The 15,308-nt window shown below is 48.8% G+C and overlaps 7 protein-coding genes across 7 annotated transcripts; 3 read left to right on the top strand and 4 right to left on the bottom strand.

Moving 5' to 3' along the window:
* Positions 1 to 3,405: 3,405 nt before the first annotated feature.
* On the bottom strand, positions 3,406 to 4,016 carry N7539_004073 (uncharacterized protein; the record flags this gene model as incomplete). Its single annotated transcript, XM_056933675.1, has 3 exons — positions 3,406 to 3,471; positions 3,506 to 3,917; positions 3,997 to 4,016. 3 exons carry the CDS (start codon positions 4,014 to 4,016, stop codon positions 3,406 to 3,408), a joined length of 498 nt encoding a protein of 165 aa, XP_056791216.1.
* Positions 4,017 to 4,939: 923 nt separating this feature from the next.
* Positions 4,940 to 8,478, bottom strand: N7539_004072 (DUF3723 domain-containing protein; the record flags this gene model as incomplete). The annotated part of the gene is made up of 3 exons (XM_056933674.1): positions 4,940 to 7,645; positions 7,710 to 7,995; positions 8,072 to 8,478. 3 exons carry the CDS (start codon positions 8,476 to 8,478, stop codon positions 4,940 to 4,942), a joined length of 3,399 nt encoding a protein of 1,132 aa, XP_056791215.1.
* A 249-nt stretch (positions 8,479 to 8,727) lies between these two features.
* N7539_004071 (uncharacterized protein) lies at positions 8,728 to 9,476 on the top strand (the record flags this gene model as incomplete). The annotated part of the gene is made up of 2 exons (XM_056933673.1): positions 8,728 to 9,309; positions 9,366 to 9,476. The coding sequence occupies 2 exons, from the start codon at positions 8,728 to 8,730 to the stop codon at positions 9,474 to 9,476; spliced, it is 693 nt and encodes a 230-aa protein (XP_056791214.1).
* Positions 9,477 to 9,524: 48 nt separating this feature from the next.
* On the top strand, positions 9,525 to 9,882 carry N7539_004070 (uncharacterized protein; the record flags this gene model as incomplete). The annotated part of the gene is made up of 2 exons (XM_056933672.1): positions 9,525 to 9,728; positions 9,781 to 9,882. 2 exons carry the CDS (start codon positions 9,525 to 9,527, stop codon positions 9,880 to 9,882), a joined length of 306 nt encoding a protein of 101 aa, XP_056791213.1.
* Positions 9,883 to 10,705: 823 nt separating this feature from the next.
* On the bottom strand, positions 10,706 to 12,143 carry N7539_004069 (uncharacterized protein; the record flags this gene model as incomplete). Its single annotated transcript, XM_056933671.1, has 2 exons — positions 10,706 to 11,021; positions 11,080 to 12,143. The coding sequence occupies 2 exons, from the start codon at positions 12,141 to 12,143 to the stop codon at positions 10,706 to 10,708; spliced, it is 1,380 nt and encodes a 459-aa protein (XP_056791212.1).
* A 274-nt stretch (positions 12,144 to 12,417) lies between these two features.
* N7539_004068 (uncharacterized protein) lies at positions 12,418 to 13,008 on the top strand (the record flags this gene model as incomplete). The annotated part of the gene is made up of 2 exons (XM_056933670.1): positions 12,418 to 12,575; positions 12,921 to 13,008. 2 exons carry the CDS (start codon positions 12,418 to 12,420, stop codon positions 13,006 to 13,008), a joined length of 246 nt encoding a protein of 81 aa, XP_056791211.1.
* A 101-nt stretch (positions 13,009 to 13,109) lies between these two features.
* N7539_004067 (ferric reductase family protein) lies at positions 13,110 to 14,893 on the bottom strand (the record flags this gene model as incomplete). The annotated part of the gene is made up of 5 exons (XM_056933669.1): positions 13,110 to 13,225; positions 13,273 to 13,447; positions 13,499 to 13,566; positions 13,621 to 14,353; positions 14,405 to 14,893. The coding sequence occupies 5 exons, from the start codon at positions 14,891 to 14,893 to the stop codon at positions 13,110 to 13,112; spliced, it is 1,581 nt and encodes a 526-aa protein (XP_056791210.1).
* Positions 14,894 to 15,308: the final 415 nt, after the last annotated feature.

The raw sequence follows: 15,308 nt of genomic DNA, 5'->3' as shown, positions 1-15,308 counted from the left end.
AGATCGATAAAAACAAGCCAAAACCTCGCCCAAACCTTGCTAACCTCCGGGTATACGGTTGTAAGGCGTATATGCGTCGTCATAGGTTACCGCGAGCCGAGAAGATACAGGAACGCGCAGAGATCGGTTATCTAGTTGGTTATACTGCTTCGAATATCTGGAGAGTGTGGTTTCCGCAGAGAGGTACTATCAGAGACGTTCGCGATGTTATATTCGACGAGAATGCTCGTTTTGACCAGAAAGACCTCGAAGCACCGCCAGTCAGAGATGTGATTGAAGCCATGCCATGGTCAATTGGGGAGGACGACGAGGAGACTTACCAGCCGTTCTCAATACAAATGGGACTTAAAGAGCTCCCACCACAGCAGCAAGGAGGCATTCAGCAGCCTCAGCGGGAGTTAGCGGCCAGGAGCACTGCGGCAGAAGCAGGGAAAACACAGGAAGCAGTTTCCTCAAACCCGCAGGCGAATCAACCGATAACACCCTCGCCGACGCCCTCAGCAGGCGCCCCTTCACCCTCTCCGGCAGTAGAGAGACCAACCACGTCAAATCAACTACCGGGGGCTTTTCCCTCTGAAACTACGGCTCCAACGGCATCGAGAGATACGGCAACGACCTCGTACAGAGAGACTCCGGTAGCCCTAGACCCAGCTACACAGCTACAAGAAGAGCTGGAGACCTCTCAGACCACAGAGATTAAAGGATATCGCACAATCGGCGCCCTGGCGCCCAGAGATATAAGTTCATCGATTTCGCAAGAGAACATCGTCACTGGTAAGAGGAGAAGAGGCCGCGAGGACATTACGCAGTTCGTATCGCTTGAGTCACCCGAAGAACACCATCACGGCGTGTTAGCAGCGTTCGCAACAGGCCTAAATCCTCCACAGCAGTACCGACGACCTCACCGAGATGATTTACCCCCAGAGCCAGAGAACTGGTATAAGCTAATAAAACACCCTCACCGCGATGGGTTCGTCAATACAGCACATGAGGAGGTTAAAACACTGGAGAGAAAGGGCACTTACCAAGAAGTGCAGCGACCAACGGACCGAGGCGTCCAGGTCTTACCGTTGAAATGGGTATTCACGTATAAGTTCGACAGCGATAGATTCATAATCAAATACAAAGCAAGAATCTGCGTACGTGGAGATCTCCAAGCCGTCACTGCCGAAGAGAAGTATTCCGCTACTTTAGCAGTTCGCACGGCTCGAGCTATCTTCGCCCTCGTTACCGCTTTTGATCTTGATACTGCTCAGTTTGATGCTGTTAACGCATTCCTAAATAGCCTGCTTGACGAAGAAATCTATATGGAACTGCCTCCTGGACTATTCTCCGCTAACAGAAAGATAAGGTGCTGGAAGCTCCTCCGAGCACTATACGGTCTGCGGAAGTCTCCACGCCTCTGGCAGCGAGAGGCCTCACGGATACTCACGTCTCTCGGCCTCACAGTTATTCAGGAAGATCTGTGTCTCTTTACCACCGATGGAGTTATCGTTTTCTTCTACGTGGACGATATCATCGTTGTCAATCACCCTAGTCAACGCCAGAAAGCTAGTCAAATCTATCAACAGCTCCGACAGGCCTGGGAACTCAGGGAAATGGGCGAAGCTCAGTGGTTTCTGGGTATTCGAATTGTCAGGAATCGTCAAAAGGGCGCTCTCTGGTTATGTCAAGATTCGTACATCACTACCATAGCTAACCGGTACCATCTCACTAGCGAGAGACGTTACGAGACCCCTCTACCGGCGACGACCCTGGAATATTTCGATGGAACCGCCACCGACGGCCAGATACACGAGTTCAGTGAGAAGGTCGGATCTGCGCAGTACGCCACCACTATCACCAGGGTAGATTCTGCCAAATCTACAGCGGCGCTAGCTCAGTTCCTGTCAAACCCGTCCCCTTCTCACATCCACGGCATCAACCGTCTCATCTCATATCTCTACCAGACGAAGAACCGGGCGATCTGCTTCAAAACGCCTACACCAGGGGAAGAGACGCAGGCAGTGCAGTTCTTCAGTGACGCATCATACGGCGATAACCCCGACCGGAAGAGCTCAGAGGGATACATCTGCCTGTTGTTTGGAGGACCGATTGACTGGAAGGCCTCTAAGCAGAAGACCGTTACTACCAGTACTACCGAAGCTGAGCTGCTCGCTCTATCGGAGGCCGGAAGGTCACTTTGCATGTGGGCGCGTCTCTTTCAGACTATCCGTTTCTCACCTGGTCAACCCCTATCCCTGCGCTGCGATAACCAGCAGACCGTTGGTCTTTTGACGAAAGAGACTCCCCAGCTGCGCACGAAGCTTCGCCATGTGGATATACACCATCACTGGCTCCGTCAAGAGGTTCAAAACAAGCGGATACCAGTTGAATGGGTACCATCAGCGAATATGGTGGCCGACGGCCTTACGAAGCTTCTTCCCCGGCAGAAGTTCGTGGAATTCGTTCGCCAGCTAGGCATGGAAGATATCGAGATGACCGCCAGCGAGGTGTAGCCACTTTCCACCTGTGGGCACTCGCTGAGGGGGTGTGTCGAACTTGGGAGTGGTATTTTACCACTAGCAATATGCTTATTCATCGAGTACCCACATGTCTTTGTGTTTTGTATGTAAATTACGGGGTTCCGAGACAACACTTTCAAGTCACTCTCGAGTATCCCATGGATCCTCTGAGACACGGAGGAATTGGTCCCATCCACATATCAACTATGGACCAACTCTGCAGATGTGTATTTAACATACCTCTGCCTGCCACTCATTTTATCGACAATCAATCAATCCACTCGTTATCTCTCAATTCGCTAGTTCTCATACGTATGCATACCCGTAGCTGATAGTTCGTCAAAAACTTCTATTCGTCAACATTTGTTTCTAGCATGTCACTGTAAAGACGGCTTTGGGTTAGTGTCGTGCACGGTCCACTATCCTGATCGATGACTAAGGCCAAGCAGACAGAATCAAATAGGATCAGAACGGAACCAACAGGGTGTCGCGAGACTTCCGCCACAGTGATCTCCTCCGCGGCAAACAAAGTTAAATTTTTGGTCCTTTCTTCGTCTTCAACTTGTATGCACTGAAAGCGTGCGGATTCTATATTTTGAATAGGGTCCCTACTTTCCAACGCCAGTTCAGAACCGAAAGGAACCTCTGGATAGCGCGAAAGACTGTAATTTGGTATCTCTTCAGACAACTTGTCATGAAATGCGAAGTAATAATGGGCCTGCAGGAGAAATAGTGGAACGCAACTAAAGAAGAATAAACGCTCACAAGGAATCACATAGATGAGTGAAGAAGTAGAAACTGAGATCATGGTCTTCTTCCAAGAATGAGATAAATCTGGAACAACGTATGAAAGTCTTTAGGTGCAATGATACATAGTGAATCATTAGCGTGTAGATGGTGCCTATTCCATTGGCAACCCGTAAAAGCTCGACGATTCCGTCCGCGTGTTCTGAATCCAACGGAAATTCTGAGAGAGTCCAGTAAAGCTTCTGTAAACTCACATTTCGAAGTTGCTCCAATCCATGTCGAGCAGCGAAGTCATACAAACGAGCATGCACCAGCAGTGTCTTGGGATGTGTGCACAGGTGGCTTCCATCTCCACAATGTGGCAAAGATATCGAATTGTCGGACTTCACCTGGATATCTGTATGACTCGCAAAATAATTTTCTTTCAAGGGAAGTAGATCCTGCGTTGCAATATCGATTTCATCTTCGCATGCAACATGACTCGATTGATCGGCTGCTGGAACAAGGACAGAGTAGTCCCCACTGTGAAGGTACTGAAGGATATGGCCGAAGATATCCTCAACATCGTCGTCAACACATAAATTCTTTCGGGCGAGCCTTTGTAACGACACCGGAGGCTTTGGATTATCCGCTCGGCGCAGCGAATTTCTTCCCGCTGGGGCCAACCTCCAGGTATGCGAGGGGGGAGATAAAATGACTGGGTGTTATTAGATAGCGCCTCCAGAGGAAAGGAAAGCGCACTTACTCTGGCCGTACTTGAATCATAACAAATTATTTCGTCGGTGATATCAATTATACTCGAGGCATCACTATATACAGTACTGCGTACTGGAGCATCCGAAGAAGTGAGCAGCATGAGTTTAAATAATTGATCAGTGGCTAACAAGAATGTGTCGCCGTCTGCGTGCTACCTCAATATGATTGGTCCAGGGCGATGACTCAGCACACTGGAGCAAGGCCCACGATTTTGATCATCCGTCCTTCGTGGTCTGAAATCTTCTCCCCACTGGAACGTCCAGCCCCCGCTATCTGCGTCATTTGCTAGCGGGAAAGGGTATCTAGGAACCATCCAAGCGCTAGAGGTTGAGATTGATCTTGGTATGAGAGGCTCGCCCGTATGCAGTCTTACCATCCGTATCAAACTGGAGGGTTTACGAGCCCCCTTCGGGACGTTTACCAAGAGGTTGAGGCTAGATGAGCTTTACGATGGATTCAACTAACAAGCTGGGCAGGCGCTTCTTGTGCAGTATTCCACATTGGGGGGCGGCAAGTCTGGGGACATGGAGCTTCCATGGATGTAGGAAGAGCGTTTTCTGGCCTGTGTTGTCCCCAGGCTGAAAGAGACACAAACCCACTGCCTTAAGGCCAGTCATGTAATAGATCTGTAGATTTGCGTCCAGGCGAGCTTGGAGTCTGCAGATGTGGGTCCGTAGCTGGGAAGCTGTGGTGGGAAGGCTTTGGCTTTAGGCCCCGTGACCTAGAACAGTTGATTCGAGGCAGCTGATGGAAGGCTGGGGACGTGGATCCACTTTGGACGTACGTCCACAGCTCCAGGTCTACTACAGCCTTCAATCAGTCAACGGGCGGCCTGTATGGCTGAGTAGCCTTGGGAGCCACGCGTCTACTGACTGCAGTCTACACAAGACAGAAATCTTCAGATCTAAATCTCAAGAACCATACTCCATTGCTCAAGTCTGCTGCATGCGTTTCGCTGGCCGATCATTGTCGCCGTCGGCTTGGAGTGCCCGTGTGATCGAATCCACCGTCTCCTCACTTACAGCCAGATCATCGCCGAATGTCACAAAAACTGTGTTCGTTCCGTCCTCAATCGCCGCATCGAAGCACTGCCCAGGCGGTATCTGCCGTAAATTCTGGTCATAATAGGTTGCCTTTTGGGCTCGCGCCTGCTTAGCTGCCATTCGCTCCACTGGAGACGGGTCCGACGGGTCGACCTCCATTTCGTGGACTAAGCGATTCCACTCGCCGTGCTCATCACGTGCACGGAACATGATTGTCACGCTGGAGCTCTTGGTCGGGCCACTTGCTCCTCCTCGTCGCGCAGACTGGTCTCGCTCCTCGGCCCGCTTCTCCGACCTGGCTACGTCCATTCGTGTGCGCACATCGGCCCGGGTGGAAGACTCTCGTTCTGATGACAACGAGGGACGCTCTGTCACAGTGCTCTGCTGCGTAGCATCTGCGATAACCTGAACGTCCGGCGATGCGTTGGGCGGTACAGACTCCGACCGCCGTGGTTCCCGTTCCGACTGAATATTCGTCATCCCATGGCGGCTGGAGTTCTCATCGATAGCGCCTGAAATTTCTGGCTGCGGTTGGAACCCGACTGACCCTGATATTTCTTCCACTGCCTGTTGGTGGTCCTGAGTCAGGTCATCTTCCCTAACCGCGGGTGATGAACTCTGCTCTTCGTTCATTCCTGACACAGGACCATGCTGAGCCTCGAGGAAATTAATCTCAGTAATAGGTCTTGGTGTCTGTTGTTGGGCAGCTGTTTGTAGCAGTGCGTTTATATCCTGCTCCAGAGTTTCCTGGGGCGGCATGGATGGCTTTCGGGTTTGTTGGTGCCGCTCTGTCTGGTCATATGGTTTGAACTTCGCCCTCTCTCGCAACGCCGCGCCCTTTCTACCCATAGTCCTAGAAGGTCCCGATTCGATTCCGGGTCGCCTACGTCCTTCTAATCTGTCCAGTGCCCTTTGAACTTCTTCCGCCGGAGAAGGCTGCGCGGTTTCTGTCGCTTGATCATCTTGTTCGCTTGTATGCTCTTCCATGTTCGCATCTTCCTGGGGCTCCCTCACAGCGATGCTCTCTTCACTCCCTCGTCGTGGCTGCTCGTCCTGAAGTCCTAACTCAGAATGGCCTTCCGACTGTTCGTTTTCGCTCAAACTTTCCACCCCCCGACTGGGTTCATGGTGCTCGAGTTCACGCGCCACAGACGGCTCCATGTCAGGAGTACCCTGCTCATTTTCACCCAGTATACCGTCACTTCCAGAAATTCTGGGCTCAGTCTCATCTGTCCGGTTTAACGCCTCTCCCAATCCGCTACCTTCCGAAAGACTGTGCTCGATTTCCATATCAGACTCGGGAGGTAATGATGATAAATTTCTAGAAGGAGACGGTTGATGGTCGAAATGTGAGGATTGGTGCCTTCGTTGCTCTCGTTGTTGTCGTCTCCGCAACTTCTTCGCTCGCTTCTGCTGTCGTCGCTCTTTTTGGGCGTCTTTCAAGCGTTGCTGATCTAAATTACTTTCCTGTTCGACTCGTGTTCCCGCAACCTCTATCTCTTCTGTCCCTTCATCTTGCGGCGAACGATTACTCGGGACAAAAAGCGGAGACATCGGCATGCCATTATTTGGAGATGCGCCTGTTGTGTCGCCATTCACACTGGGCATTGGGAGCTTGCTGAAAAAGGTGAAGTAAACACTGCTCCTCACCAGAATGGAAGTAGCCTTCCGCTCCTCTTTGATGGAGTCACCGTGGATTCGGTCAATGAAAAGAAACGGGCAATCTTGCAATTGTGCTTCGGTTTGCGGACGTCCACATCGAGACTCCTTTTTGGTTTCCCTTCCACCAATGCTTTGCACTGGAAGCTGATGGTCAAGCGGGATAGCCCTCAAGAAGCACTCGGTGACTTTGTTGATCAGAGACTCAACTTCTTCCTCGTTGTACCGGTAACGATCTGGTTGACGGGCTCTCAACAGAGCATCTTGTGCGATTTCCCGATCTGGTGACTGCTGGATGAGTTGCTCAATTTGTGGCGATTGAAATCCAAGCTTCTTTGCGAGTACAGCCATGTCATGCAGTACCATAGGCTCCGCCACCTCACGGGTAGGCTTCGCCATAACGTCTGTCTTCTGCGGCTGTTTGGATAACTTCGGGTAGTGACGCATAGCATAAAGCCAGAGCTGTCGGTAACCAAGTTCTGCAGGGTCGCCCTGAAAGGGTGAATAATACCGAAAACCAGTTTCAGATGTTTGTATCAAGGGTTGCGCATTGGCATCATCGAAGGTCAAAAATGCCGCGCGCACAGCACTTCTGATCGTTGGGAAAGATCTAGAAGGTGTGACGAGTCGTTTGATGCAGTTCGCGCATGATTCCAGGTACCAGAGATCTTTAAAGAAAGTATAAAGAGATGGAATAATGCCATCTGTCCTCTTCAATCGCTTCCAAATCGATGTCCGTTGTGATTTCGTGAAATTTGTAAAGATTTCGCCGCTGTGTACGAGACCTTTCACGGTGGTTCTATCCACCGAGGAGACTCCAGGTGCCAAAAGTTGCAATGTTTCCACGGTATGGGTGTCCACTCTGAGCATTTTAGCACGATCTTGTCCCACGAGTGAAGACCAGTATTGCAGAAGCCGGGTTAGTGCATGCACTATCTCCTTTGAATTGAATTGAATCAGCATCCCGTTTGTATTAGGTTTGAAAGTCAGATGATCCTACCTCGTCGCAGCCAATAGCCAGCGCCTGTGGAAGAGACCCAATTTGCATTCCATGTACCAGCAACGAAGGCATGGTAAGTAATGAATCAAAAGCAGCTCGAACGCTTGGATGAGACTCAAGTCCGCGAAGCCGCCTAGCTTTGTTGTCCGACAGCCGCGCCAACCATCGATTCTCGAAGTGTGCATTTGCTTCATTTCGATATTGTCGGACTTTTATGTAGATTTCACCATCGCTTGGAACTCTCTCGTTGGCATATTCATCAACAAGGCTTGTTTGAAGATCCGGGCTAATGTCTTGGGATTGTCAAAACGGGCTTTGTGCAGGAGAATATATGGTGGATTTGTGGCTTACCATCCAAATACAGGTCAACAGCCCACCACTGGTCAATCGATGGTAAATAGTGTTCTCCGGCCTTTAAGCGATGTTGGCCGTGAAGGAACTTTATGGATCCAGCCGGGAAATGGAGGTGTTTGAAACGATTTGGTTGATCAGTCAGCAGTTCAGCAGCGTTTACTCCTGCTACGTGTAGAGCCTCATGGAGATGCTGTCTTGACACAACAGCGCTGACGTGGTTATGTACGTCGAGTCTTCGACAGCCTTCTTTGTCAAATATCTCACAAAGTCTTTCCACATTCTTTGTGTTTACATGCTGCGAGATGGATGGATGGGGGGTCATCTGATTCATGTTAATCTTGGCTGTCCCTTGGTATTTCCGACACCTTTCTGCTAGAATTTGCAGCTCTGGGTCTGCGTACATAAATTCGTCCATGGCTGTTCATGAAGGCACAATTGGGAATTCTTGGGGAACGAGAGTTATTTATATCCAACAGGTCTTGGCTTCACGGAAGAGAGGACCCACCTAATTTCTGCTGACTCAGCGTCCTGGTGACCAATGTAAGTTAGTTAAACATAATTAATTTCCTTGATACAATGGCATAATAAATAGTGCCCTCTTCGTGTCCAAACGCTCTACCTTTTTAATTTTTTTCTTTTTGAAACCCCTAAAATTGATACGAATATGTCGAGACAAGACAAACACTGTACAAAGGTTGACTTCACGGGCTACCAAGAACTGCCAGCGAACAGTCCATCACGAGAGGCACCCTCGAGCAAACAGACCCCTCCGCCTCATGTGCCCTCACAATTGAACCGTAGTCCCAACTCCAAAAAAAGAGATGCATCTTCTCCCCAGAGCGAAAGTGCACGAAAAGTTGTCAGAGGAGGCCCCAAAAGCCTTGGCTTACCTCAAGTGTGCGAAGACGGTACATCTCGCCGATTGATCGTGAGGGATGAATCCCCCTGGGATACTTACCGTCGGAGGCTGAGGTGTACCCTGGCAGGCAATGTATTCATTGCAGCTCACCGTTCCCGTCCATTCCAGGCGGTAGCCATTCGGGAGTACACCAAAAGGGATGTGGCTAAAATGCGAAGACTGTATGATATCCTGGACCATGATAATGTGTTGACAGCCCGAGAGTGCTTTGTCAACGAAGGATGCATGTATGCTCTTGTCAACGACCTCCCGCTCACTCTGGAGCAACTTGTGGGGTGTCGGTCTCTCTATCCCACAGAGACGGAATTGGCTTCCATGGTTTGGCAGGTAGGTGGCTCTTGACCCTTCAGCTCTCTAAAGCGCACGAGCTCATGAGAGTCCAGATTTTGAGTGGTTTATGTTACCTCAACGACACGGGATTAGAACACCAATCTCTGACATGCCGGAATATTCTTCTTGGCCTGGATGGCGTCACCAAGATCGGTAAGTGGTAATTGCCTCCTTCGTCATGGTTCTTCTAACTCCCTAAAGCTAGCTTGGAAATGTGCGTGGAATGTCCGCCGGGTCAGGCACAGAATATATACATCAAAAGACTCGCATCAATTACCATGGAAATCATGCAGAAGTATGTGAAAGATGATGGAGTGGTGGGAGTAGATGACGTGAAACGTTGGCCTGTCGACTCGGATTCGTTTGGGTTCCTTCTTGCCCTCTCGACGACAAAGTCCATGGAATCCTTGAAAGAGGTAATCAGTCACTAGGTCTCTCGTGGATTAACATATTACTGACCTTTATAAGCAACCACTTTTTCGCAAAAAAAGTCGATCAGCAGGAGAGTTGGTGCTTCTTGCTCGGTCTGTTTTAGTCTCTGCAAGGATGTTCTATTCCTACGAGAAATAGAGAGAAACGATCTCTTCAAGAAATTGTTAGTGTTGGCTTTATCATAATTTCCAGGTATTCTATTATATGCCCGTGGCCTTCAATCATTCGAAAAGTTGTCAGTAAATGCATTGAGCGTGTACCCAGTCAATACGATATAGGTTGAAATAGACTTCCAATAGTGGTGGTGATGCTCACAGGCGGCGGTGAGGTAAGTGGGGTTTGCTTTTGGCGATCGTTGCGTCTGACCAGGGCCGGGAAATGTTAGTGCAATTCACCAAGCAAACATCCCCTAATTCGTAATGGTCGCTTCTATCGTGAGAGAGCACGGTAAGGTCGACAGACTACTTAGTATATTTATCATGAACTTATAATATCACCCTGGATCACATGATAACCAACAGGCCAAAAAGCCCGCTTTATTCTGCCGGGTTGCTGGTTCGAATCCCGCAAGGGCTGACAAGAAATATTAAGGACGGCCGTGGTGACTCAACTATCGCCCCGTTCGCCTGTGCGTGATGCTACAGCGTGAGAGTGATGAGTGCTAAAACACGAGAGGTTCGCGGCTGGCCTTTTAGAAAAATCCATACTTCCATGCCCGGCTGGAAGCAGTCCTTGGCTAATTCCTTAATGTCGCCCAACCGTCGTGACTGCTGAGAGCCGATGGCGAAAAAGGCGGCGTGGGTTGAGGTGATGTGAGCCTTAACTAGGCAGCCGTGCTAATTGGAGATGATGACCTGATGCAACGGGCTCTACTTGGAAAAGCTCCCACCTTCGATGGCCGACTCCCTACGGTCTAAGATCAAGAAAAGAAAGACGTTGGAGTCGTAAACAACGTAGTCATTCAAGGATTTTTGGGACTAACCATAGCCTGGGACCTCTGGATACATATCAGGTGGGTAGCAGCAAGTCTAGACAGAGACTTGAGGTTGGGAATCAGCCATCTCTCTTGCTTGCATGGCAGAAATGCTTCGCCCTCCACGAGCGCCTCTAGGAAGGTGTTTAATTGGTCACTAGACAAAGCAGCATCACCTCCAAGCGTAAGGTCCATAGCCATAGGCTCAAACGATCGATAAAAACTAACTAGAGCTGGATAGCGATTGAGGACATAAATAGCCAACGTGTCTACCATTTTATTCTGAAATGCTGTTCTTCTGCCTCTATTCAAAGTCAGTAAATCAATCATCCCATAATACCGTGGAGCATGAATGAACATACATTTGATTTGCCAAGTCTTCACCGGCGAGCAAAACCACACCTAGTCCAATGCAAGTAGCGACTTTCCACCAACGCTCGCCCCAGCGGCATTGATCGCTCAAAAAATCACGATCTGCTTTTTTCGGCGTGAATTGAGACCCATGAATAGCCTTTAAAATAGAATCTCTGGCTATCGTGGAAATTGTCCGACCTCGGCGGTTTAGCGGAAGACCGTCTGTTTCACTTTTCTCCAAGTCATTAACATGATTTTCGAAATGAATATGGATCCAAATCTGTGCAAGGCGGCGATGTACATCGTCTGGCTTCGAAGTCGGACCGGCAACTGAGTCCAGATACCTCAGATATGCCACGCATGCTGTCAGAGACGAATTCAAGTCGTAAGAGTCAAGGCTAGGTAAGGCATGCCGGTGACAACTGACTAAAAGGGACTTTAACGTAGCAATTGAGCCCTTGGATCGTAAACTGGTGATCAAACCACCACAGCAGTTTTTGACGTCTCGAGCTTGTTTTTGGCTTAATGTCTCGCCAGTTGCAATCTGACATATTTTTTGAATGCAGTCAATGTACTGATCTGCATGGGCCCAATTATTGATTGGCTTGGCATTGTGGGAGGCCTCTCTTTCGATATCTTGTACTTTCAAAGACTCGAAATCTGGTGAAGTGAGAAATGTTTTCTGGCTATAATCCGCGGAGCCCAAAGCACCCCTGGGCTTTGGAGATTTGAGTTGCTCATTTTCTCTGTTCAGGAGGGGAGGATTTTCAGTGCTTTCGCATTTCACAAAAGCATATACACTTGGACTTGGTGTTCGGGGATTTGTCGTCATAGGCTCTTTTGTTGAGTCAAGGGACTGCATCATCTGCAAATTCTCATCTGATTGCAGAGGGACTTCTGGCCGTTCAGAATGGAGCTGAGGGATATGTTGCAGTAACAGCTGACTCGGATTTGTTTCATCGTGGAGTGCCTCTGGTGTGAGCCAAGCATCCCAATCAACAGGGTCGTGATCGGGAACATCAAGTGCAGGGGCCTCGTAAGAGACTAAAGTTTCTGGGTCAAACGATACCATCCTTCTTATGCTGGGTGGGGACAATAGGGAGAAAAATCAATGGTGAAGTGCCTGCACTGGCTTCAAGGAGGAGCATCTAAATTACTGATGATTTGCCTCGGATCCAGCAACTAAAGTGTGAGTGAAGAGGAACATATGCTGAATTTAAGGCAGCTGGATTAATAAAAGAGGAAATGACCAGTCAGTAAAAATAAAAGGAAAAAATTCTTAAGCGCCCCGAAAGGAGCATCTTGAAAAGGGACAATTGCGCGCCGTTTTGGTTGCGACACTCAAAATGGTGTCGCAACCAAACGGTGATCAGTACGGTGATCAGTTGGCCACGGTTTTCCCCACATGGCCACGGTTTTCCCAACCCGCCCACAACTGTATCGATGAGGTGGAATTTACCGGTCGCAGTACAGAAATGAGACACTTTGACAATGCAACAGCAAGGTCAACGGCAAATTTGTGGGTCAGAATGAAATACATGCTTTCCAAACCGTGATCATCTTTCCAAACCGTGATTTTTCCAAACCGTGATCTTTCCAAACCGTGATCTTTCCAAACCGTGATCTTTCCAAACCGTGATCTTTCCAAACCGTGATCTTTCCAAACCGTGATCTTTCCAAACCGTGATCTTTCCAAACCGTGATCTTTCCAAACCGTGATCTTTCCAAACCGTGATCTTTCCAAACCGTGATCTTTCCAAACCGTGAGGTGAACCAAGACGAATGGAGTACACTCTTCGTGAGGTAAGCCCGGGCTAAGAATACACACTAGCTAACCATACACCCATAGAGTGCATGCTATTCCATGGACCATGGAATACACTGATGAATTGGAAGGCGTGTACGGTGACGGCGAAGAGACAAGCTACAATGGTTAAACGTTGGAAACCAGGAGGGCGGTGAATCGATTCGGTACTGATGGCCAATTGATCATTCGCTGGGCCCACCCGCCCGTCTCACCACCTCTGGTCCTTTCTCGTTATGAAGGTTGAAACTCCGTCTCATACAACCTAACTTTCTGTTCGAGGTGTTTTCGAACTATTTCTCTCGAGAGGTCTCGTACTTCATGGGATGCCGATACTAAGAAGTAAGCGTCTATCATGTAATGAAGGTATAGGACTTACTCATCACTAAAACCTCACCGCGGGCTTCATGTGTGTTTGCCAGTCGTTTGATGTTTCGACCGGAAGCCTCTTTTGATATTATCTGATCATATCGAGGTTTTCCATTGAAAACTGTGGCACGGCGATGTTGGCCGAACGGCTTGCCATGTTCTATCATCTGGTTTGATGCCACATAGAAGGACATTTCAAGTATCTTTTTCACTTGATCAGTGCGAGAATCTCTAAACAAGAAGAGTCAACCTACATAGCCATCATCCAAGACATCATCGCTTAACAAGCTGTTCAGAAGTGGTTGGGCTGCAACTGCAATATCTAGAAAAGTAAGTATCGCATTAGTTGCTCTATGAACATGTCAGCCGAGCTTACCCAATGTTTGGACTTCCCACACGAAATGTACTCGACGCACTTGTGAGGTGCAAGTGTTATATCCGTAGAGGAGCTTTTTCAGGTAAGAGATGACTCCTGCTATACCGAAATCGGTCGCAATTGCTAGGACACATTCGTAATGGTCCACGGATTTGCTGACTCCATACGGCCCGGTAACAAATGCCGTCAAGGATGTATAGCCATCCAGGGCTGTACGATGGTGAATAGTCTCCGTGAGCCCTTTTCGAGGTTGAACAAAAAGCTCCAGGACATCTTGCTTTTCTGGTGACCAAGATGTCACCATGAATGGGTGTGTCTGAACCCAGGAGAAGAGGCTCGCCACGGGTATCCAGAGGTTTATGTATTGGCCTGCCTGGATATGTATAGGCCGTGCAAGTGCCACCCTTACTTTAAGCGGTGTCATCTCTTTGCCCTCTATCGGTGTTTGTTGCACCTGATCACATCTGATCGAGGCACGAGAATAGGGGCGTGAGGGGAAGACACCATTCCCAACGATAAAAAGAAAAACTTCGACCAGGAATGCAAGTAGCATTATGCCAAGCGGAATGTAAACATACAGCCGAGGTAGCAGAGTGTCGGATGGCAGGTGGTGCCATACAAAATATATGCAAGCTGCGGCCAGTGCTTGATGTAGTCGAAGGAATGGCTCGTAGAGGAAACGGCGAACGACAGGGAAGGATAACAATAGAAGCGCGGCCATCATCACAGCACCCTAAGGAAGATCAGCGTTATAAACTCGACAGGGTGGAGAAGGAGGACAAACAATGAACGCGAAGAGATTGGGTTTCTCACGAAGACTCCATCCTTTCTGCTCAATTATCAGGGCCATGATGATATGTAGAATAAGGAGAATGCTGGTCATCCAGCCCACTGCCCGATGAATGCGCTTGCACATCATCAAAGAAACACCCATTGCATTTGCAAGGAAGCCTAGATGGTGTGCTAAGAAGAGGAAACTCATGTTGATCACTGAAAGTGTTCCAGCACGGTCTCTAGCCAATGTTGTTGATGGGGTATCGAAGGCAATAAAAAACACATTTGCTACAGCGTAGACAATGTACAACAAGGCATCAGCTCGAGTGCAAGGAGCAACCAACCTGTGGCGACCCCATAAGTATGGATATGTTAAGTGTTTCGTTATGAGGAATGAAAGAATTCTGAGTAGGTTCAGAAACGAAGGGGCTATGCGAATGAGAAAGAGCATTGTCAGTAAGGAACCCGCTGCAATGGCATAGATTATTGTGAATTCCATTGTCAACCGTGTTTATAGTATCAGAAATCTCCGACTATTGCAAGAAAACCATGCTACTTTATAGGGAATTCCCTATGTTGCGGATGACCAGTAGGCTGACATAATATATCATCTTCCTTCTCAAAGAAGTCAGGGACGCTCACCAGGAGGATGACTCATCTTTGTACCATACCTCTTCAGGTTGGTATCAGGCAGGGTACCACGGTTGCACCTCAGGCACCCACCTCGCTGGTTAAAGCCAGCATCGTCATGCTGCTGGAGGATAGTACCTCTCCCGAAAGAGTTCATTGCAAGGCTAGACCATGATTCCTCTTCATCCAAGTTACCAGTCATGTCAATTCGACTCTTCCCAAGTCAAGCAGCTGAGCTTTTTCTACTATAACTATACTCAAGCAGCTTCCTATCATTTTATACA

This window comes from Penicillium diatomitis (genome assembly GCF_028827545.1).
Source record: "Penicillium diatomitis strain IBT 30728 chromosome Unknown utg000004l_segment0_segment0, whole genome shotgun sequence".
In the NCBI taxonomy this organism is placed as follows: Eukaryota; Fungi; Ascomycota; class Eurotiomycetes; order Eurotiales; family Aspergillaceae; genus Penicillium; species Penicillium diatomitis.
Note: the sequence above shows the minus strand (reverse complement) of the source record. Positions and strands in the feature narration are given on the sequence as shown.